Source organism: Bos javanicus, chromosome 13, assembly GCF_032452875.1.
Source record: "Bos javanicus breed banteng chromosome 13, ARS-OSU_banteng_1.0, whole genome shotgun sequence".
Lineage (NCBI taxonomy): Eukaryota > Metazoa > Chordata > Mammalia > Artiodactyla > Bovidae > Bos > Bos javanicus.
The window spans coordinates 52,037,615-52,060,464 of NC_083880.1; the positions used below are offsets into that span (position 1 = coordinate 52,037,615).

At 46.5% G+C, this 22,850-nt stretch overlaps 1 protein-coding gene across 1 annotated transcript; it reads left to right on the forward strand.

Moving 5' to 3' along the window:
* Positions 1 to 846: 846 nt before the first annotated feature.
* On the forward strand, positions 847 to 11,476 carry DDRGK1 (DDRGK domain containing 1). The gene is made up of 9 exons (XM_061436716.1): positions 847 to 1,031; positions 2,234 to 2,434; positions 3,546 to 3,658; positions 3,879 to 3,980; positions 7,232 to 7,354; positions 7,662 to 7,700; positions 10,220 to 10,276; positions 10,815 to 10,863; positions 11,177 to 11,476. The coding sequence occupies exons 1-9, from the start codon at positions 941 to 943 to the stop codon at positions 11,341 to 11,343; spliced, it is 942 nt and encodes a 313-aa protein (XP_061292700.1). The 5' UTR covers positions 847 to 940; the 3' UTR covers positions 11,344 to 11,476.
* The last annotated feature ends 11,374 nt before the right edge of the window (positions 11,477 to 22,850 follow it).

Below are 22,850 nucleotides of genomic sequence, written 5' to 3' on the forward strand. Positions count from 1 at the left end.
AAAAAATTGTATGAGGAAGTTTGTGTATGTGTGATCTTTAATCAGGATCCTTGGTTGCAAGTGACAGAAATCCTCTTAGGCAACAAGACAGAACAGAGACATATTGATTGCTTTACCTAACTGATGATCCAACATATAAAGAAATAGGTTCTTTGTTGTTCTGAACAGAAATGAAAGGGATTGCATTATTCGTTCATTAAATAGACTGTTAGAATTAAAATGTGAATTTTTATTTCTTTAGCTAGGATTATGATGGAATAATCTCTTTGGAACTGCACTTCCTTCATTGTGGAGGAAACTAAAGTGAAAAAAGGCAATTCTTGCCTTCAAAGGAGATTGTCAGATCCTATTAATTCTACCTCTGAAATAGTTCCTTTTATTTTTTTAGTATTTGAATGGTTGCCTGCATGCTTTTTTTTTTTAACATATATTTTTATTTGGCTGCACCAGGTCTTAGTTTCAGTTGTGGGAGATGGGATCTTTAGTTGCAGGAAGTGGGCACTAGTTCCCTGACCAGGGATTGAACCCTGGCCCCTTGCATTGGAAGTGCCCAGTCTTACCCACTGAGGAAATCCCTCTGGTATTGTTTACTGTTTTGAAAATAGACAGTGGTTCAATCCCTAGTCTGGGAACTGAGAATCCCACGAGCTGTGAGCCAAACCAGAAAAAAAAAAAATCCTAAAACAGAAAGTATACATATATATATATATATATATATATACACACACACACACACACACACACACAACTGAGTCAATGTGCTGTGCAGCAGATTGATTAAGAAAAAAAACTAGGGCCTCCATTTAGTGAGGCCAGGGCAGGGCCGAGAGGTGGGCGGGGTCTAGATAGGAAATAGGAGGGGCCAGATGGGCGTTGGGCGGAGCCTGGGAGAGCCCGGGTGTCTGGGTGAACGCGCCGGTTCCACCTGGAAGTCAACATCATGGTGTCCCCCGTGGTGTACTTGGTGGTGGCGGCTCTGCTTGTCGGGCTTATTCTGTTCCTGACTCGCGGCCGGGGCCGGGCGGCAGCAGGTAGGAGATGCCGCCGCGCCAGGGCCGGTGGGGCCACGCGTCCTCTTATCTCCTCAGTCTGTGTAGGCCGTGGAGCCGCGGCTCACGCGCATGCGCGGACTTGCCAGGCGCAGCTGACCAGATCTCCGCTCCTTCCACCTCCCGCAGGCAGCACGCCTGAGCATGCGCGCAAGGCGGCGACCAGCAGCTCGCTGCAGTGCAGATGCCAGCTCGCGGACCGAGTGGCAGGGTCGCAACAACTTTTTCCTGGCCCCCAAAGAGAGCGTGCCCTCATCTCCTCGCCCCTTGGCCCTCCCTGAGGGCCAGGCCCTGGCAGACACTACCATGCTTCAGCCCCGCCGCTGTGTCCGTTGAGCGATCCACAGGGGTTTCCCATCCCTGCCAGGCCGGCTCCAGAGCCGCTGATGAGAAGGGGGCCACTAAGTATTTTCTACCTACCTGTGAACAGAAAAGAGTATGAGGTGGCTCCAGCAAGCTCTCTCCTTACCCCTCAAGAACACCCATGTGTGCATGCACCCTCCTCCCTGTTTTGCATCCCTCCCGGAAGGCCGTGTCAGCTGCCAGGGCACGTAACAGATACACCTGTCATCCTCCACCCTGGCCCCCTCTCCATCATTTCTTTATCGGCATATGAGTTTGGGTATATGTCCCTCCCCTTCCTTGGGCCCACAAGCTATTCGCAGCATCTTTCAGGGGCAGGGGACAGAGAAGCTGAGGTAAGGCAAATAGCCAACAAGTCTTCCTGGGAGGAGAGACTTCACCTTCAGGTCCGCTCTCTAATTGGAGTTCCGGATAAAACCGTGGCAGGTGGTGTTAGGCAAAAGATTAATACAGTCCTGCTGTGGGCATTCATTCAGATGAGGCCTGGAGAGGTCAAGGTGGGCTTCTGGAAGAGGTAGAACAGCTCCATTTTGCAGGGTGGTAGTCTCCTGACAGGTCAGCTGGAAAGATGGGGCCTTAAGAGGAAAGAAGGGTATCAACAGAGGTGGGAGGAAAGGAGTGCTCTTGCTGCACTGGACCAAGGTCAGGGTTTGGGTTATGAAAGACTCCACAGTCAGGCTGAGAAATTAGGACTTTGTTGTGGGCAGCAGGAGCTTGGAGGAAATTGAGCAGAGGAGAGTGAGGCTTCCAGGATGCTGTTCCCCCTGCCAAGAGGTGAGTTGGGCTGCCAGAGAGAATCATGGTGCTTCTCTTCCCTACAGCTGCCCAAGAGCCTTTGCACAATGAAGAGGTACCCGCAGCAGCAGGCCGAGTGGCTCGGCCTCAGCCCTTAGAGCCCGAGGAGCAGAGAGCTGCAGGCAGGCCCCGGCGCCGGAGAGACCTGGGCAGCCGCTTGCAGGCCCAGCGTCGAGCCCAGAGAGTGGCCTGGGCCGATGAGAATGAGGAGGAGGCCATCATCCAAGGTGAGAGGGGCCCAGCCTGGTGGAGAAGGGGCCTGGGTTAGAGGGTGAGGTGACCCCAAAGCTGGGCAAAAGAATGCAGTGTGAAGCCATAGTGTGGGAGGAATGTCTGGGAATCATCGGATGTGGTTAGGAGACACTTTGTTGTTGTTTAGTCGCTAAGTCGTGTCTGACTCTTTTGTGAGTCCATGGAGTCCTCTGTCCTGGGATTTCCCAGGCAAGAATACTGGAGTGGGTTTCCATTTCCTCCTCCAGGGGATCTTGCCGACCCAGAGATCAAACCCACGTCTCTGCATTGGCAGGTGGATTCTTTACCACTGAGCTACCAGGGAAGCCCCTAGGGGAGACTTAGGACCCATCCTTTGTTCCCTGGGGACTGGCAGCTCTGGACCCTGATCCCTATTCCATTGGGCCAACCCCTTCTTCCTTCATTTAGGCTCTCAGTGTCCAAACAGAAGGGCAGGAGTCTTTAGAGTGACCTAGAGAATTCTTCAGTCCACTCCTTCTATCCCAGCACTCTTCCTTGTGGGGGTACACTCATTCTCTGAGGGCTTCACCCAAGGACTCAAGTGCCCTCTTTATGGCTATGTAGCGTCTAATGTCGGAGAAGGCAATGGCACCCCACTCCAGTACTCCTGCCTGGAAAATCCCATGGATGGAGGAGCCTGGTAGGCTGCAGTCCATGGGGTCGCTAGGAGTCGGATACAACTGAGCGACTTCACTTTATTTTTTCACTTTCATGCATTGGAGAAGGAAATGGCAACCCACTCCCGTGTTCTTGCCTGGAGAATCCCAGGGACGGTGGAGCCCAGTGGGCTGCCGTCTATGGGATCACACAGAGTCGGACACGACTGAAGCAACTAAGCAGCAGCAGCAGCGTCTAATGTTATCATCTATTTTCTTGCCCCATGGTTCACTCACCCCTCTCCCAAACCTAACACACACATCCCAGACAAATTTCTGCATGGCAGAGGCTTTAAGAGGAGAGCTGGGCTAGTGGTATTTGCAAGTGAGTGGAAGGAAATCCCCCTCAAGGAGAGCAACAAGAGAGAAGGTGAATATCATCCGTCTTCTGTGGCCAGGACCTGACGTGTCTTTCTCTGACCATACTCAGCCCAAGAGGAAGAAGACATCGAGAAGCCAGTGGAAACTCACTTGTCAGGGAAAATTGGAGCCAAGAAACTACGGAAGCTGGAGGAGAAACAAGCACGAAAAGCCCAACGTGAGGCAAGCAGGAGGGATGGGGTGCAGCTCTGAGAGGTGGGAAAGGGCCCTGCCTTCCATGTCTCCTATGTAGTAGACCGTCCCCTCATGTTGGGTGGGTGTTTGATGCTTGCCTAACTCCATCTCCTGTAACCATGGTCTTTGGCCTGACCTGGCCTGTTTGGGAGGTGGGCAGGCTCTGGCTGGAGGTGGAGATGTCCCAACTATGAAAGCCTTTCTCCAGGCAGAGGAGGCTGAGCGTGAGGAACGGAAACGCCTTGAGTCACAGCGTGAAGCAGAGTGGAAGAAGGAGGAGGAACGGCTTCGCCTGGAGGAGGAACAGAAGGTGAGCCAGGCTGACCCAGAAGCTGACTTCTATCTGCTGCCCAGGCAGCCTTACTTCGTGTGTGTATGTGTGTGCATGCGTGTGGTGTCCAAGTCTTTGTAACCCCATGGTCTATAGGCCATCAGGCTCCTCTGTCCTTGGAATTCTCCAGGAAAGACTGCTGGAGCAGGTTGCCATTTCCTACTCCAAGGAATCATCCGATCCAGGGATCAAACCCACGTCTCTTGCATTTCTTGCATTAGCAGGTGAATTCTTTAGCGCTAGCGCCACCTGGGAAGCCCTCTTGCTTCCCATGCCGCTTCCCTGCACCTGCAGCCTAGAAGAGGGGCTGTGAGCCAGGTGCAGGCCCTGATTTATTTGCTTTCTGTGTTCTGGGCACAGCTTCTATAAAGCTGCTACTGAAAAATGAGCCTGAAACCGAAATTTTGTGCATGTAATTTATTGAACACACCTGAAGCATTTGAAGAACGCTGAGACAGAGTGGCTAGAGCAGGGTAAGGAAGAAGGAAAGGGATCAGAGAGGTGAGGTGGGGCGGGGGGACTCTGAATCCTGAGGCCCTTTGGGCCACTAAAGAACATTGTAAGAGATGGTGGATCATATCTATAGCAGGTTCTGTTCAGGGCCTGGCATAGAGAAGATGCTTGGAGAATGGAGAGCACTGCAGTAAGTGTGGTGAATCAGCCTTTGTTTGCCAGGTGCTTCCTTCCTTTTGAGAATCAGGTGCCCAGGAAGGGCACCACCATAAAGTTGTGGGGTGTATAGAGTAAGAGCCTGGGCTGCCCAGCTGGGAAGACCCCATAGCCTGGTACCTTTGGCCTCTGACTGGCCTTGTTATTCAGGGACACTGGATGTCCGGAAAGCCTGGTTCTGGATGCTGTGACAAATGCGCTGGAACACAGCAGAAGATTTCAGTCACTAAGTCGTGTCCAACTCTTTGCGATCCTGTGGAGTGCAGCATGCCAGGCTCCTCTGTCCTCCACTGTCTCCACAGTTTGCTCAAATTCATGTCCACTAAGTCAGTGATGCCATCTAACCATCTCATCCTCTGCCGCCACCTTCTCCTTTTGTCTTCCATCTTTCCCAGCCTCAGAGTTCACTTTTCTGAATATTGATTATAATAATGCACCTAAAATATTCTGGGGCTCTTCTCCCCTACACCCCATTTCCCTTACTATTAACGTCGTACCTTACACCTTACTGTGGTATATTTCTTACAACTAATAATTTATTATTAAGTGAATTTGACACATTATTGGGATTTCATTAGTTTTGCCCAAATATCCTTTTTCTTTTCCAGGGTCCCATCCAGGATGCCACGTTACACTTAGTTGTCATGTCTCCTTAGGTTCCTCTGAGTTGTGATAGTTTCTCAGACTTTCCTTGCTTTTGATGACCTTGACAGTTTTGAGAACTGTTGGGAAAGTGTTTTATAAAATGTCCCTCTATTTGCATTCGGCTTATGTTACTGTCAAGGTTAGAATGGGGGTTATGGATTTCTGGGAGGAAGACCAGAGGTGGAGTGCCATCCTCAACACAACATATCAAGGTTTCATGTTATCGACTTGGCTTATCACTTGTATGTTAACCTTGATCACCTGGCCAAGATTATGTTTGCCAGATTTCTCCATTTCCCATGGTTTCTTGGAAACAAGCTACTGCACAGCCCACACTTAAGAAGTAGGGAGTTATGCTCCATCTACTTAAGAGGAGAGTATTTACATGAAGTATTTGAAATTCATTTGTACAGATTTATCTTTTCTTTATTTATTCAATTGTTTATTTGTATCTACATGGACTTATGAATATCTCTTTTGCACTTTGTATCATAATCCAAGTGCTATCTTTGTTTTTTAGCCATGCCACATGGCTTGTGGAATCTTAGTTGCTCAACCAGGGACTGAACCCAGGCCTTCAGCAGTGAACATGCAGAGTCCTAACCACCTGACTACCAGTGCAGTCCCATCCAATGCTATCTTATTTACTTTTTTGCTTAGATTGTTCTAGCTTTGGCTACTGGGAGTGCTTTTAGTTGGCCCCTGTTTACCTTTGACATACCCTTACTGTTTTTCTTCTTTGAGTACTTTCTTACTTTTGACACTGAAAAATGCTCCAGGCTCATCCTGTATATTCCATGTCACAGCTTTATCTTCATGTTTAAGATAGATCTTTCTGAGAATTCTGAAAAATGGGTTGGTTTGGGGCAAGACTGTTGCATTAGGTGGTGGTGGATGGATCAAGCAGTTTTCCAGAAGTTAAAGAAAGAAGTGGTAGATGGAGCCTCATTTCTGACCAGGGCAGCTGGCCAGATAGCTGTGAGATTCGCTAAGCCAAGGATTCAGGAGGAGTCCAGATGTGTGGGGGGTAGATCACAGGGTCTTTCTGGGACATCATCAATTTGAGGTGTCTGTGAGACGGCCCAGTGGGTGTGCCACATGGGCAGTCGTGTGTTTGGGAAGAGAAATTTGTGGAGGGATACAACAGCAGCAGTCACTGGCACTCAGATACCCTTACCATTAACATCATACCTTACTGTGGTATATTTTTTATAGCTGGTAATAATATGTTATTATTTAGTGAATTTAACACATTGTTGGGATTTCATTCGTTTTTCATTAGGGCATAATTGATGCTGTGGGCATAGTGAGGTGGCCTAGAGAGTAGAGGAGAGAGAAGGGACTGGGCTGAGTGATGGAGGAGGTGGGAAGAATGACCCAAAGAACAGGAGGAGATCCAGGAGAGGGTAGGGTCTGAAAGCCGAGGGATGGAAGAGGGGATGGTAGGCTCTCCCCAAGGCCACTGAGAGGACTGGGGTATGAGGCCTGATGGTTGTCCCTTGGGTTTGGTGGGTAGAGGACATGGGTGAGGCCATAGCAGGACTTATTTTGGTGGAGCTGAGTGTGCAGAAGCCAGATTGGAGTGGGCTAGAGGGATAGTTGACTGATGGGAAATGGAACCTGGGTTTTGTTCAAAAAGCTTGGACATGACAGGGCAGGATGTGGGAGGGGGTGGCTGGAGGATGTTATAGGACATTCATGGCAGGATTTTCAGGGAGAGGGATGCTGAGCAGCGTCTGGGAAGTGATAGAACTGATTGAGAAGAGGGATCGTGCAGTTTAGCTTAGGGGCCAGAGGGATCAAGGTCTTGAAGGAGCTCTGTCCCTGAGCTCTGTCTCTGGCCTCTGGGAGCAGCAAAGACTAAAACAGAGTAGGATGGCCACTCTATCTGACTCTTGCCTCCTCTGTGTCCACAGGAAGAGGAGGAGAGGAAGGCCCAGGAGGAGCAGGCCCAGCGGGAGCATGAAGAGTATCTGAAACTGAAGGAGACCTTCGTGGTGGAGGAGGAGGGTGTGGGCGAGACCATGACTGAGGAGCAGGTGGGTCCACCAGCCCTAGAAAATGTTCCCTGAGCCCAGAAAGGCAGCACAGCCCCATCTCAGACACCCTGCGGCTCCTCACCTGCTTCCCTGGCCTTCCAGTGAGAGGCGGGTGGGCATCAGGATCAGCAGGCTCTAGTGGCCGAGACCTTGTCTTTGGGAGAGGTGGTGCCTCGATCCCCTCCCCACAGGAGGCTGTGCTGCTCACCCAGGTGGTTGGACAGGCACTCGGCTGGGTAGGTGGGTAGGCATAGAGCCTTGTGGCCCCTGCCAGGGGACTCTCATCTTGATTTCTCTGCTTCTCTAGTCCCATAGCTTCCTGGCCGAATTCATCAACTACATTAAGGTAAGAAATGCAGAGCAGAACCTGGTGTCAGCTGCTTGCTTCTTGTACGTGTGTTGGGTTCATCTTCAGGGCCTGGAGAGGGTAGGCCCAAGCGGGGTCTGCACACATGTCACTCAAGCTTGTGCAGGAGTGGGCAGGTGGGCCTGCTAGGGTCCTGGCCAGGAAAGCCCCTTCTCCTCTGACCCCAAAGGTGGGGAAGGACCTGATCTGTGTGGGAGGTCCGATAGCTTCCTCATGCTTAGGGTTTGACAGTTTCCCTGCTCTTCAGACCCCACGCTTAGTGAGTCATTGTGTTTTCAAGTTTCTTCACACGTGTTTTCTACCAGTGCTGTCATACTGAGGAGAAGCCACATCCCCTGCCACGTGTTCCTGACCAGGAACTTGGGTCTTCCTCGGGATACTGGAGGATGTTTCCTTTGGAATCTAGGGCAGGGTAGCAGGTGTGCCCCCTTCTGTCTGCAGCTGCAGCGCGGGCCTCCTGAATACTGCTCCGGTTGCATAAGCATGTCCTGCTCTGCTTTGCTGCTAAGCAACTTCTCTCCCACAAAGGATGCGATGAGGGGAGAGGTTTTCAAGTGCAGCTTAGGGTGCAGAGGCGGCTGAGGGAAGGAGTACAGAGGGAGCGGAGGCGGTGGTGGGGGTGGTACTAGGGGTGCCAAGGAGCCAGGGCTTGCATAATCCCCCCCACCTCTCCCAGAAGAGAGCAGGGTTTATACACCTCCTAGCTGCAAGGGGCTAGGCTCACAGCCTAGGGGCTGGGGGTTCCTGAGAGGGAGAAGGCTCCCTCAGACTGACCATTCCTTTCTCATAGAGTCCATTTTCCACCCTGGCACACTTGATTGAGGGCTGCAACCCTGGGCAGGATATGTCACACTCTCCTCTATTTGGAGCTCACTGTCCCCACCCACTCAGTGGGCAGCAACACAGCCCTGAGTCTCTCCTCCAGGAAGCCCTCCTGCATCAGCTTCAGTCTCCGCCCCCACAAGGCAGAGACCTGAGAACCCCCAGGGAAGTTCCTATCCTTGCTCTCAGCAGCTCTCCGGAGGGGCCATTTTCTGGTGTTTTCCAAGCTCTTTTGGAGTTTAGTAGAAGTTTCTCCAGCTTATGCTAGCTGATTGTCCCAGAGCTCCTGTTGCAGGGAAAAGGAGAACTTCCAAAACTCAGCCTACCCACCTTCCTCTTGGCTTAAGGGGATGGGCCCTTTCATCCTAGGGTTTCAGAACTAGAGGGACATTTCTGTGCGTAGCAGTTACATGAAGCTCGGCTGTAATTTGATATTGTTGGTTCACTCTCCCTTCTGGTTGGGTTGGGTTGGTTGACTGATTAGTTTTTCCAGACATACTTTTAGTGCCAACAACCCCTCAGACCAGGTTTTCAGGGACCACCTGGGGTGACTCCATAATCACACTCTGAGCTGTTGCTGGGAGCCCAGCACCCACTCCCTGCTTTGTAGGTAGAGGCCAGCTGGCCAGGTCACCTCGTACTTGCCCACGCCCTGGCCCAACTGCCATTCACTTGCCTCCCTGCTTACATATTCAGTCTGGCATTTCGAACAGTCTCACGCCATCTGCAGCTGGGGAGGTGTCACCGTGTCAGTCCTCCCCCAGCTCATTTGCTGTGGAAGATTCACGGAAATGCAGACGATCGCCTTCTCACAAGTCATGTGCTCTTTGTTTTGAGGGAGACGGGGCAGATGCAGGTAGAGCCCACCAGTGGACCCTCAGCTGCACCCCCTGGGAACTAAAGTTTCTTCTGAGGGTGTGAAGGCAGCTTGTGGGCATATGGCTGTGTGTGAAAAGTGCTGGCTGGTGTTACTGACAGTTATCTTGAGGGCTCATACAGTGTGAAGAGGATGGTGACAGGAAGTATGGGCATGTCAGCATTGTCGTGATCTTTGGGCTAGGGAGCAGTGAGCAAAGGTGAGGCAAGACGAGCTGCCTAGGTCCTGGCTTACTGGGGCTGTTTATCTGCTCTGTTCTCCCCATTCTCACCTTCTCCTTGGCGGGGCTGTGGGCCATGTCCTGTTCAACATTGCTTCTCCCACACCTTCTCAGTGCCTGGTCCTGGCAAGTTCTCAGCGAACACAAGTCCCAGAAAAGGTTTTTTAAAATAGCTTTTGGTGATTGTCATTCCTCCCCTTCATCTCTGTGGCGTTTCCCCTTCCAGCCTGTCCAATATATTAGAAAGACACCTTTGGTTGCAGAGGAGAAGCCGGCAGCTGTGCTTGGTTCTGCAGGTGTGTTTCTGTCTCAGGGTGGTCCTCAGTCCAAGGGCCTGGCAGGCAGATCGCTGCCCACAAGCAGGGGAACAGGAGAGTTTATGAACGTGTATGTCCTCTGTATGGGTGATTGGGAGAGTGTGTGAGTAGTGTGTGAGGGGAACAAGGCTCTCCCGTAGGATCTGCACAGTGTGTGTCTAGCCACCCAGAGCAGATCAGATCAGAACACCAACTTCAGAGGGTGCCAGTATGGAAAAGGATTTGCCCAAGCTCAGCCTTGCACCTTCTCCTCCCTTTGTAGCAGTCCAAGGTCGTGCTCTTGGAAGACCTGGCTTCCCAGGTGGGCCTACGTACTCAGGTAAGCCCTGCAGGGTGGCCTGTATGTGGAGTGCAGCCATGGAATGTGTGTGGCTGTCAGAACGGGCCTGCCCTAAAGATGGAGAGTCTCAATGCCCCTTCCCCCCTACCCCCAACCAAGAGTGAGTATACTGTAGGAATCTCTCGTCACCCCAGGCATCCTGCCTTTATAACTAGTTGGAAAGCAGTCAGGAAGAAAAAAAAGAAAAAGGTCTGAACCCCATCACTCCAGCAGCCCAAATCCAATTACCTAGACAGCTGTCCTACAACAGGCCATACCAGCCTCCTCAGCCAAATGTCACCACTTCTCTTTTGGTTGGAAGGGAGTCTCTCTCGGGGTGGGGGTGGGGGGGTCCTGCCAGACTCCAGGACCAGAGCCCCTTCCCTCTAGGACCCTCCAAAGGAGACACGTGGAGTCACATTTCAGGGTGGCCATGAGAAGGAGAGGAGAGGTTTGGTTGTGGTGGGAGGAAGGTTGTAGGTGCTCCTTCTGGGGGCAGCAGTGCCTGTCCCTACTCTAAGAACTGTTCTCCTCACAGGACACCATAAACCGCATCCAGGACCTGCTGGCTGAGGGGACTCTTACAGGTGAGAGGAGGACAGTGTCACTGCGGGCCCTGGCCTTGGGGAGCATCTAGCCGTGTGGGGCTGCAAGGCTAGGATGAGCACCCTGGGTAGGGGAGCAGGGTACAAGGAGGGGCCCTGAGAAGGGGGATGCAGTTCAATGAGGAGGATGCCAAGGCCTGGTGATGGCTTTGGGTGACAGGACAGGCAAGGAAGCCTGATGTGACTCACCAAAGTTGGATACAGCTGGGAAAGGCCAAGCAGGCAGGCAGGAGGAGTGGGTGGGTCGCTGGGCATGTGGGGAGGGCTCAGCACCACGACCTGCATGTCCCCACAGGTGTGATTGACGACCGGGGCAAGTTCATCTACATAACCCCGGAGGAACTGGCTGCGGTGGCTAACTTCATCCGGCAGCGGGGCCGGGTATCCATCACTGAGCTTGCCCAGGCCAGCAACTCCCTCATCGCCTGGGGCCGGGAGACCCCTGCTCAGGCCCCAGCCTGACCTAGGACTTCCCTCTTGGACTGAGAGCTGGCATGGCCTACCTGGCCATACATCTTTGTTCCTTTTTACCATCTTGGGGCAGATGGAGTGTGGCCAGGCAGTTACAGATTAAAGGCCCAATCAGTACTCGTGAGCTTGGTGTGGTTTGGTGTGGCAGAAGGCCTGGCCTGGGGTGCCAGATGAGCTGGTGAAAATCTCATTTTGGAATTTATCTTGGGGATTGGGGTGGGGTCCTTTGGAAACAGATGCAAGTTCCATTGTTATGAATGCATGCATTCAAAAAACACTGATCATTTACTCTGTTCCTTTGTGGCCTGCATGCCCAGTCCCCAAAGCCTGGATGAGGTCTTACTCCCACCCCTCCCACCTTACCAGAGCCATAGAGGGAATCCTCTTGGGACAACATCTCCCCGAATTGAGGAAGGAGTTCTCACCATGAGAGCTCTTATGAAGAAGAGTTAATGAGAGGTGCCACAGATAAAGAGTCCTAGAAAACATCAGCCTTAAGTGGGAGGGAAGGGAGGTCAGGGAGGAGAAAGGCTGAGCCAGCTGCTTGTGGGACAGGGAGAAAGAAGGGGAAGACCTGCTTGAGCTGGATGGAATTGTGCGGTGGAGGGACCTTGCTTCATATAGGACTTCACATGAATTCAGTTCTACATCCTTGACAAAAGTTTAAATGGTGTGGGCGATTCCACCCACTGGGGGATGTAAGGACCATATGTTCAGGAGTAGGTGTGAGATGGGAGATGTGTGTCTCCCATAGGGTCAGTCAGTGGTTCCTGTGGGCTGTTCAAGGCATGAGCTTCCTGCTGTGCTGAGGGTGAGGCATGTGTTTAAATGTGTATTTTTTATGCAACATGGCCCCTAAACACAACCACATACTTAACTCTGGTGCCTGGTGGAGGAAGAGGCAGCTTTCTGTTCCAGTCCAGGAAGAAACTACCTACATAGATGGTGATGGGGAGATGGGGCATCAGGCTCCCAGAACAGACCCTTCCTGAGGGATTATCAAGGGTGATTTTGACTCATTGGATTCTGTAAGCAAAAACTATTGTACCTATATTCCAAGTACGGTGGGACTCTGGTATTTCAGTCAGCAATGGGCTGAAAAGCGCTACCTGCGTTGTTTGGAAGGCCAGTGGGAGCTCAGTCTAGGAAGAAGAACTAGACACAGATAACCCAGTGTGAGGGAGATAAAATCCAAAGGGAAAAGAGGAGCTGGCTTATAGTTAGAGCAGTGGTTCTCAGCCCTGGTTGCTCATTAAAATCACCTGGGGAGCATACCCCAATCTCATGCCAGGCTGTACCCTGGACCAGTTCAATCAGAATCTCTCAGGGTGGGTCCAGGGAGAATCAATAAGAGATTCCAATGAGTAACCAAGGTTGAGAGCTGGTGATGGAGGTGGAGGTGGGGTGGAAAGGCAGGCCGAAAAGTTGCAAGTAATTAAAATCCATAGTGGAGAGGGCTTCCATGCTTTCCCTCAGCCACTGCCATCCACATAATAAGATGGCTATGGCAGCCCCAGCCACTGCATTCTATCCTCAGGACACTGCCCATAGGGTAGGAGTGTGAAAAAGGCATAACCCTCCCTCCTATCCCAGAAGCTTTCTAAGATTCTTTGTGTTCCAACAGCTTAGTGTGGAGAAGAACCTGTAATCCTTTGTGTGCTATTTAGTAATAAGTCTACTAGTCTAACAAATTTATTAAATGAATATTCTTCCAGACAGTAAGTGATTAGTGTTTCAACAACTAATACATGAAAACTTTCAGGTTTAACCACTTAGACAAATTTTCATGCACATATTAATTATTACTTAAATACTTCTAAGAATTTAAACTCCCCACGTGAGTACAGTTGACCAACAACAGGGCGTTGGGTGTACTGGCCCTCAACACAGGTAAATATCTGCCTGTGTAACTTACGGCCAGTCCTCTATCCAAAGTTCCTCCATATCTGTGGTTCTGCATCTGCAGGTTCACTCAACCACAGATTGTGCTGTACCATAGTATTTATGCTGAAAAAAATCACCTCATGAGTGGATTCAAACAGTTCAAACCCATTTTGTTCAAAGGCCAGCTGTATATGAAATTATTTTTAAATACTTTTATACCTTAAAAAGTTGACCAGACACACATGGTTACATTACTGATCGGTATCTGCATTGCTAAAACTGATGATAAACATTTCAGTTCAGTGGATTTACATTTGCTTATTCACTAGCTCTGTTTGTACTTATATTTTTTCCTGAGGGTACAGTTTTCACTTATCCTGAAGCACAAAGGTGATTATTTCAACTGGCGGAGGGTATAAATAACTGGCGGAGGATGGTGATTCAGAACCAGAGACCCATCTGAGTCCTCAACATGTTTTGTGGCTCCTCTTTCATAGATTTTTCCTCTTCTGTCAGGAACTCTAGACTGATGGCTTCAATCAAACCGATAAGTTTTGGGTTTTGTAACCCCTAAATTACACAGTGCTTGTTGTGCTTACAGGTGCCTCATCTTCACAGCCCAGCCCAACAGGTCTGTTTTGAAAGCACTTTGCTCCCAGTAGTTTGGTTCTTTCACAGATTTTCTTTCTGGGGCCTCATCATGCAGTAGATAGGGTCTTAGATCCCTGACCAGGGATGGACCCTGTGTCCCCTGCAGTGGAAGTGCAGATTCTTAACCACTGGACCAGCAGGGAAGTTCCATAACATTTCTTTTTTAATGCACCTTCAAGGTGTATTGAAAAGCAGTGGTTGGAGAACCATGTAGTAAACTCATCTTTTCAAAGGAGTTGTTTACAAAATTGATCAAAAGTTAAAAAACTATTAAATACTGAGTATGAATGAGGTAGGTTCCCCAGCTGCTGTTGCTGCTGCTAAGTTGCTTTTAGTCATGTCCGACTCTGTGCAGCCCCATAGACGGCAGCCCACTAGGCTCCTCTATCCTTGGGATTTTCCAGGCAAGAGTACTGGAGTGGGTTGCCATTTCCTTCTCCAATGCATGAAAGTGAAAAGAAAGTGAAGTCGCTCAGTCGTGTCCGACTCTTAGTGATCCCACGGACTGCAGCCCACCAGGCTCCTCCGTCCATGGGATTTTCCAGGCAAGAGTACTGGAGTGGGGTGCCATTGCCTTCTCCAAGGTTCCCCAGCGAACCACAGTAAATAAAAGATGGCCTCATCCACAGGTGGGGGCAGGGCAGTGCTATTAGTATAACAGGGAGATGGTCAGTTATCCAGCCAACAGGTGTGTGGGCTATACTACAAGGGGAGGCCTGGGCTGAGGGGAAGCCAGGTGTACAGAATGTAGATTTATGGTTCACTGAGGGACATGGAGCGTTGGGTGAAAAAAAGGGAATGTTGGGGGCAAAGATGAGAGAAGGTGCGAAGGGAGCTTGGGTCCCAGTAGGGAAGAGCTGAGCCCAGACATTTGGGCTATATTTTAATTAGTGTTTTAAATCACTAACTCATTTCTTAAGCCTTTGCAATCTGTGTATCCCACAAATCTTTATTACTCTGTCACCTCCTCCCTCCACACCCCCATTGTACTGCTGGCGGGTACTGCAGCAAGCCTTCACGAGTGTGTGCTCCAGGCACCTCCAGTCCTAAGTCCTGCCCCCAAGATTGGAGATGACTATTCTACCAAAGCTGTGTTTTTCAAACTTTTTTGACAGTATCTCTTACTAAGAAAACCATTTTACATTCAGGACTTGGTACATGTGTGTGTGCATATGTACAGATGATGAGCAAGCTGAAGTTTCACAGTAACCCTTTGCTTATCATGGTTTGATGTATGTTGATATTTGTTTCTCTGTTTTCTTTTTTTTGGCCACCCCGCACCTGTTCTGGCCCATAGCAGAGAAATCCCGGACTCCCAACCCCTAGGCCACCAGGGAACTCCCTATTTCTCTATTCTGTTTCACTGCTGATGGTGACTAAATTGATTGTATAGCTCATTCACAGATCTCGACCTACAGTTTGAAAAACAGGGTTCTAATGAGCCTGTTCCTTATGTATTGACAGGGCCAAGGAGCAGTATCTGAGTGAAGAGTAGCACATCATATAACTTAAAGTAGTCACAGAGTTGTAACAAAAACGGTGTAAACTACAGTGGGGACATTGAAAAAAAATATTTTCCTTGGTTTAGCCTGATATAATGAAAAAAAATATTTTCCTTGGTTTAGCCTGATATAATTTTTGATTAGTCATACATAATTTTTGACTGGTTAATGCAGTATTTTACTACTCATTAAAGGTGAAGTGAAAGGGAACCTCGTAATAGAACCTACCAAATACTGATACCATAACGCTAAGCTTGTTTAAATATAACCCTTTGCATATAACCTACTAGATTTACTTTGACCAAGTAGTCATTGGAACTTTCTTATATGATTTTACAATTTGACTTAAATTTCTAAAATGATACAAAAAACAAATCCATCATCATCATCCCCAAACTAAAACCAGTAGTGTTCCAACTGTATCGTAATTGAGTAACTGAGATAAATACTTCTGTCGTTCTATTTTCTTTGTTTCTCATCAGTGAAGTAAATCAAATCACTTTTTGCTGTGCTAAACCCTATAGTAGGTATGTGGACACATACTTGATATCTAGCTTGACAGTTGTCTTGATGCCTTTTTAGTTTGTGCATATTGGATATATGAGAAATGTGGACCCCGAAGGCAGGTAATAAAAAAAATTTTTAACCACCCCTGTACCTATCTACAATGTTAATGTACAGAGTTTACAGAGAAGACTTTCTGCTGGACAAATTTACCCCAGATTTTACAAAAATTTATTCTGGTAACACTTTTGGAGTTTGCAGGTTTCCATAAAAACTGATTACAAGTTTGGACATGACCATAATTTCCATGATGCAATAATCATTTAAAATACTATTTTGCTTGGGGCTTTAAGAAGGACCAACATGCTTCACAAATAGATGTGAGTACATAAAACTCACTTGAGATGGTGGGTGGGGTGGTGACTTGTATTCTTTTTTACCTATTTCTAAATAACTTGCAATGAGGTTTATATCATATAGGTACAGATAAGTCTCTGTCAGTATAAACAAAATATCAATTATATAAAAACAGAAAAGAAAAATATTACCCAAAAAAATTCCTGGAGAACATAAAAGCATAAGCCATCTTCTATCTTTGGTAAAATGTGCAATTAGTAAAGAATAGTAGTAAAAAGGAGAATACAGTCTAATAATGTTCTTTTATTTTTCCTTTCGCTTTCCATTTTCATGGGCCCAGAGTGTGTGTGTGTGTGTAAACATCATCAGGTTGTAAAAAAACCCATCATACTTGGGTCATCAACATTTCAGTTATAGTTTTATATTGGTCTAGATAACCCCCAAGACTTTTACTGGTCATTCCTAGGAATTTTTGGCACAGATTCAGAGGTTTTTATTTCTTTTATGAAGCAAGCACAGCTAGAAAAAGCTTTATGCAAACATCCAAACTTTAGCATGGATTTGATTGTCTGCTCCCCAGTTTGGCATCTAGAGTTACTGCCCAGTCATTCCAGAGAAGAAGCCCTAGTTCCCTTCTGGATAACTTGGTGGGTAGGTGTGATCCCAAAGGATCACAACCGTCTGCTAATTTGGTAGGTTTTTATTTACATATCTTCAATATCAGCTGAAGATGTTTACAACTGCTTATTGGCCATTTGTATTCTGTGAATGATGTGTGTGTGTGTGTGTGTGTGTGTGTGTGTATAATATATATAAATATTTAAAATATATGCTGGGTTTTTGTTGTGTCATGCAAGATCTTATTTCCTGACCAAGGACTGAAGCTGGGCCCCCTCCTTTGGGAGCGCGGCGTCTTAACCACTAGATCACCAGGGAAGTTCCAATGATATATTTCTATCTTTACCCATTTTTCTAGAGATCCAGGGATTTTGCGGCTTCATTCATCATTTAAAAATGAATGTTGAATGTCTGTTACATGCTTGCATTAGTTTTCTAGTGATGCTGTAACAAATTACCACCAACTTAGTGTTGTAAAATAATACAAATTTATCATCTTATAGTTATGTAGAAATCCAACACAGGTCTTACTGAGCTAAAATCAAGGTAGGGCTGTGTTTGTTTCTGGAGGCTCTTTTCCATCTTTAAGAGGCCACTCATTCCCAGAGCCTCCGTCCTCTATCTGCAAAGCAAGCTATGTTGTATCCCTCAAACCATACTTCCATAGTCACATCTCCCCTGCCATCACCCACGTACTACTTCTACTTTTAAGGACCCTTGTGATTACATACAACTCACCTGGATAATCTGATTTTAAAGTTATTAGAAAACTTCATTCTATCTGCAACCTAAATTCTCTTTTGTCATGTAACCTAAGTTAGTCACAGGTCCTCGGAATTAGGACTTGGACATCTTTACTTACTAGAGTGTTAAGATGGGAATGCTGTGCTGTGTGATGGGAATGTCCCACTCTTTGTGACCCCATGGACTGTAGCCCTCGAGGCTCCTCTGTCCATGGGAATTCTCCAGGCCAGAATACTGAAGTGGGTTGCCATGCCCTCTTCCAGGGGATCTTCCCAACCCAGGGATTGAACCCTGGTCTCCCACATTGCAGGAGGATTCTTTACTATCTAAGATACCAGGGAAGCCCAAAAATACTGGAGTGGGTAGCCTAGCCCTTTTCCAGGGGATCTTCCTCACCCAGAATTGAACCAGGGTCTCCTGCATTGCAGGCGTATTCTTTACCAGCTGAACTACTAGGGAAACCCAAGATGGGAATATGGAATTTTAAATAAAGGATCCTGTCTACATAGATGCTATTAATACAAACGTGGAGAAGACAAGTGGTTTATCAATCACATAATTTTCTTCTTTTATCTCATTTGTCAGATTTTGGCATTAAGACTATTGTACCTTTATAAAATAAATTAGCTTTTTTCTTTATTATAGTTGATTTACAATGTGTTAATTTCTGCTGTACAGCGAAGTGACTCAGCTATATATAGATATGTATATTCTTTTTCTTTTTCAAAGTTTAAAGCCGATTAACAATGGTGTGGTAGTTTCAGGTGAACAGTGAAGGGACTCAGCCATACATATACATATGTCCTGCTGCTGCTGCCGCTGCCGCTAAGTCGCTTCAGTTGTGTCCGACTCTGTGCGACCCCATAGACAGCAGCCCACCAGGCTCCCCGTCCCTGGGATTCTCCAGGCAACAACACTGGAGTGGGTTGCCATTTCCTTCTCCAATGCGTGAAAGTGAAAAGTGAAAGTGAAGTCACTCAGTCGTGTCCGACTCTTAGTGATCCCACGGACTGCAGCCCACCAGGCTCCTCCGTCCATGGGATTTTCCAGGCAAGAGTACTGGAGTGGGATGTCATTGCCTTCTCCGATACATGTGTCCATTCTCCCCCAAACCCCTCTCCCGTCCAGGCTGACAAATAATGTTGAGTAGAGTTCCATGTGCTGTACAGTAGTTCCTTGTTATCCATTTTGAATATAGCAGTGTGTACATGACCTTCCCTAACTATTCCTTCTCCCTGGCAACCATAAGTTTGTTTTCTAAGTGTGTGAGTCTCTTTCTGTTTTGTAAGTAAGCTCATCTGTATCATTTGTTTTTAGATTCTACATATAAAGGATGTCATATGATATATCTCCTCTGTCTGACTTACTTCTCTCAGCATGACACTCTCTAGGTCTATCCATGTTGCTGTAAATGGCATTACTTCTTTCTTTTTTAATGGCTGAGTAATATGTACCACATCTTTATCCATTGCTCTGTTGATGGTCATTTAGGTTGCATGCATGTCTTGACTATTTATAAACGGTGCTGCAGTGGACACTGGGGTGTATGTATCCTTTAGGATCATGTTTTTCTCCAGATATATTCCCTGGAGTGGGATTGCTGGACCATTACGGTTTATCACAGGATATTGAATATAGTTCCCTCTGATGTACAGTAGGACCTTGTTTATTCATCCTGTATTTAATACTTGCATCTGCTAATCCCAAACTCTCAGTCCTTCCCTCCTTCACCTCCCCCTCCCCTTGGCAACCACAGATCTGTTCTCTATGAGTCTGTTTCTGTTGCGTAGATATATCCATGCATGTCGCATTTTAGATTTCATATATAAATGTCTCTCTGACTTACTGCGCTTAGTGTGATAATCTCTGGGTCCACAGAGAGCTTTCCTTCTTTTCCTGTGATTTAGAATGACCTGTTATATAGGTTGGTAGAACTCAGTCTAGAGCTGCTGCTGTCATGTCCGACTCTGTGCAACCCCATAGACAGCAGCCTACCAGGCTTCCCCTGTCCCTGGGATTCTCCAGGCAAGAACACTGGAGTGGGTTGCCATTTCCTTCTCCAATGCATGAAAGTGAAAAGTGAAAGTGAAGTTGCTCAGTCCTGTCCGACTCTTAGCGACCTCATGGACTGCAGCCTACCAGGCTCCTCCGTCCATGGGATTTTCCAGGCAGGAGTACTGGAGTGGGGTGCCATTGCCTTCTCCGAAGTCTAGAGCTAGTGCCATTTAAAAGAGTAGATATTTGGGACTTTCCTGGTGGTCCAGTGGTTCTGCACTTCCACTGCAGAAGGAATGGGTTTGATCCCTGGTCAAGGAACTAAGTTCCTACATGACACTTGGCATGGACCCCCCCACCCCAAAAGGTAGATCTATAACAATGCAATTTGTAGTTATTGATCTTATTAAAAACTACAATCAAAATAGTATTTAAATAACCATTTTTCTATCTGGAAGCTTTAATTAGTACATTGAAAAAAAGCTTGAAAAGAAAAAGAAAAACATTGAAAAAGAAAAGCTCATTTTATTATAGATAAAATGATTTCATCCTAGAAATCTCTTTTTTTACTTCAGGCTTGCTCCCGACCCTCCAGGTCTGTATCTTGAGTGCACCTCTTCAGCAAGGCCTTCTACCTTATTCTGAATTGGGATCCCCTGCAATCTCAACTTCTCTTTAGTACTTACCACTTTCTAATTCACTGTGTATTTTACTTATTGTCTCTTCCTACTTGAGTGCAAACTCCATTAGGGCAGGGATTTTTGAGCAAATGTGTAATATTTTAATAGTTTTTCTAAATTTTCAGAGTTTACTCACCTGTTTATTCTTCCAAGCAAACCTCTTTACCTTAAAATAAAGGTTTGTTTTTTTTTTTTAAACAAAAGTAACACATGCTTGTTGTAAAAATGCAAACATTACCAAAGTGCCTAGAGTCCTCTCTTCTGCTATGCTCCCAGAAATCCCACCATCTCAAGGTAGCCACTGTTATTAGTTTGGTGTGTATCTGTTCAGGCTTTTCTATGCGTGTACGTATTTACTCTTAAAAATAATAGAAAAATTAAGAGTATAGTGTGTATACATGGTATTCTGCCACTTGCTTTTTTGGACTTGCATTGCATTGTTGCATTGTTATTGATCAATCTTCTACTAATAGAAAAACTTTTTTTTTTTTTTTTACTATTACAACCATTATGTCAATGACTGGCTTCTTACATCTATCATATAATTTGTGATGGTATGGTATTTCTTCCAGAAATGGAATTGTTGGGTTCAAGGATATAATGCATTTCTCATTTTAATAAATCACCCAATTGTCCTCCCAAAAGACTGTACCAGTTTATACTCTCAAAAATATTTTATGAGTTCCTATTTTCCTACAGCCTCACCAACATGGAGTTTTAATTTTTGTTAGTCTGATACACCCTCTCTTTTTTTTGGCCTTCCTCATGGTCTGCAGGATTCCCCAACCAGGAATTGAACCCAGGTCCTTGGCAGTGAAAATGGAGTCCTAATCACTGGACCGCCAGGGAATTTTCCTGCTAGTCTGATATACTCTTGTTTTGATCACTTGCTCTTCACCCTATTGGTGAGGCAGAGATTCTCACTTTAGGATTATGGGGATAGCCAAACACAGTACCTGGGACTGAGCAGGTGAGACTGACAACACATATACTCACAGCTCAGGAGAGAACACCACAAGCTACACAGGGCCACAGAGGTGTTGCACTAAGGAACAGAGTGAACAACCAGAGACTATGGGAGGCCAGCTTTGTAGCAGCAAGAGGGTGAGTGCCCCTGGTTCCTGCAGGGGATATGCTTGGCTTTTTAAAATAAATCTGAGGGCTGATAGAGAACTGAGACCCACTACAGTACTCAGAAATAATCTGTACCTCATCCATTTGATAAGGAGGATTGTTTGACTAGGGCCACTTTTGGTTTAGGCCATTGGAGGCCTTCTGGATTTTACCAGATGTCAAGGTAGCACAAAATATTGAATCTTAATGTCAATCTTTCCTAGTTAATTATGAGAGTTCTTATTTTACTTTTGAATGACTTTTTGGCATCTATTTTGATGATTGTTTTTTCTCATTTAAGACAGTCATGGATTAAGTTCTTATACAATAATATCTAATTTTATTTCCTTGATTTGTATTTAGGATCCCCCCCACCTCAAACTGATCAGTATGACTGGTTCTTTTTCTGTCCTTCCTTTATTGGGAATTGGTATAAAGGGAATGGTGGCTTCATAAAATGAAATACCATTTTTACTTTTCTGGGCTCTGATAGAAATTTCCAAGGTGAGGATTATCTGATCACTGAAAGTTTGAAAGAATTCTTCCATTAAACCATCTGGGCCTCGAACCTGCTTCGGACATCTTCCTTGGATAGTATTTTCAACATCTTTCTTGTTTTTGTAATTTTATTTCCCAGAAAAGGGTCCACATTATTAAATATCAGAGTTTCCATATGCATTAGAACAGAGTCAGATATGGTATTCTCTTACTTTTCTGGTGTTCCTAAGATGCAAAACCACATTCTTAATGACATAAGAACAGAGAACTATAAAAAGATACTAAGTTGAGATCAAGACAGAGGTAGATGGAAAAACGAAAGGAAACTAAAATGAACAGAATTAAATGTTTTATTAGAGAAAATAGAATACCCTTAACTGTGAAAATTAAATCAGTGATGGTGAAAACCAAAACTTGAGATACTGTCCCCAGGATTTAGAGAAAAGGGACAAAGAGATTTAATTGACAGTGGTAATCCAATGTGATAATTTTAGAGGAGAAAAAAAGTCCAAAACAATCTGTTCATAGAATGGACAAGAACATAATAGAAGAGACCTTTTCTCAGTTGAAAGGAAGACTTTCTGAAAATTTAATAGAAAAATGCCTATACTAAGATTTATACTGGCAAAATGTTTGACTTTTGAGAGTAGAGAAAAGTCCCAACAAGCACCAGGCAATTTGCTCGCCTAAAAGAGACCAACCGAGGTTTGCTACCTTTTTTTGGAGCTACAATATAATTGACATATAATATTAGTTTCAGATGTACTTGCTACTATTTTAAGAGCCGAAGACAATGGGATATGGACAAGAGAATTTTGAGGGGGAAAGTTTGAGATTCAAGAATTCTATAACTAGTTAAGCCACCCTGTGTGTGAGGACAGCAGAAAGGCATTCTCACCTAGGGCTGCTGCTGCTGCTGCTAAGTCACTTCAGTCGTGTCCGACTCTGTGCG

Coding starts and splice junctions, on each gene's coding strand:
- DDRGK1 (XM_061436716.1), top strand. CDS start 941: ATGGTGTCCCCCGTGGTGTACTTGGTGGTGGCGGCTCTGCTTGTCGGG. Junction 2,435..3,545: donor GGAGGAGGCCATCATCCAAG/GTGAGAGGGGCC, acceptor GACCATACTCAG/CCCAAGAGGAAGAAGACATC. Junction 3,659..3,878: donor CACGAAAAGCCCAACGTGAG/GCAAGCAGGAGG, acceptor GCCTTTCTCCAG/GCAGAGGAGGCTGAGCGTGA.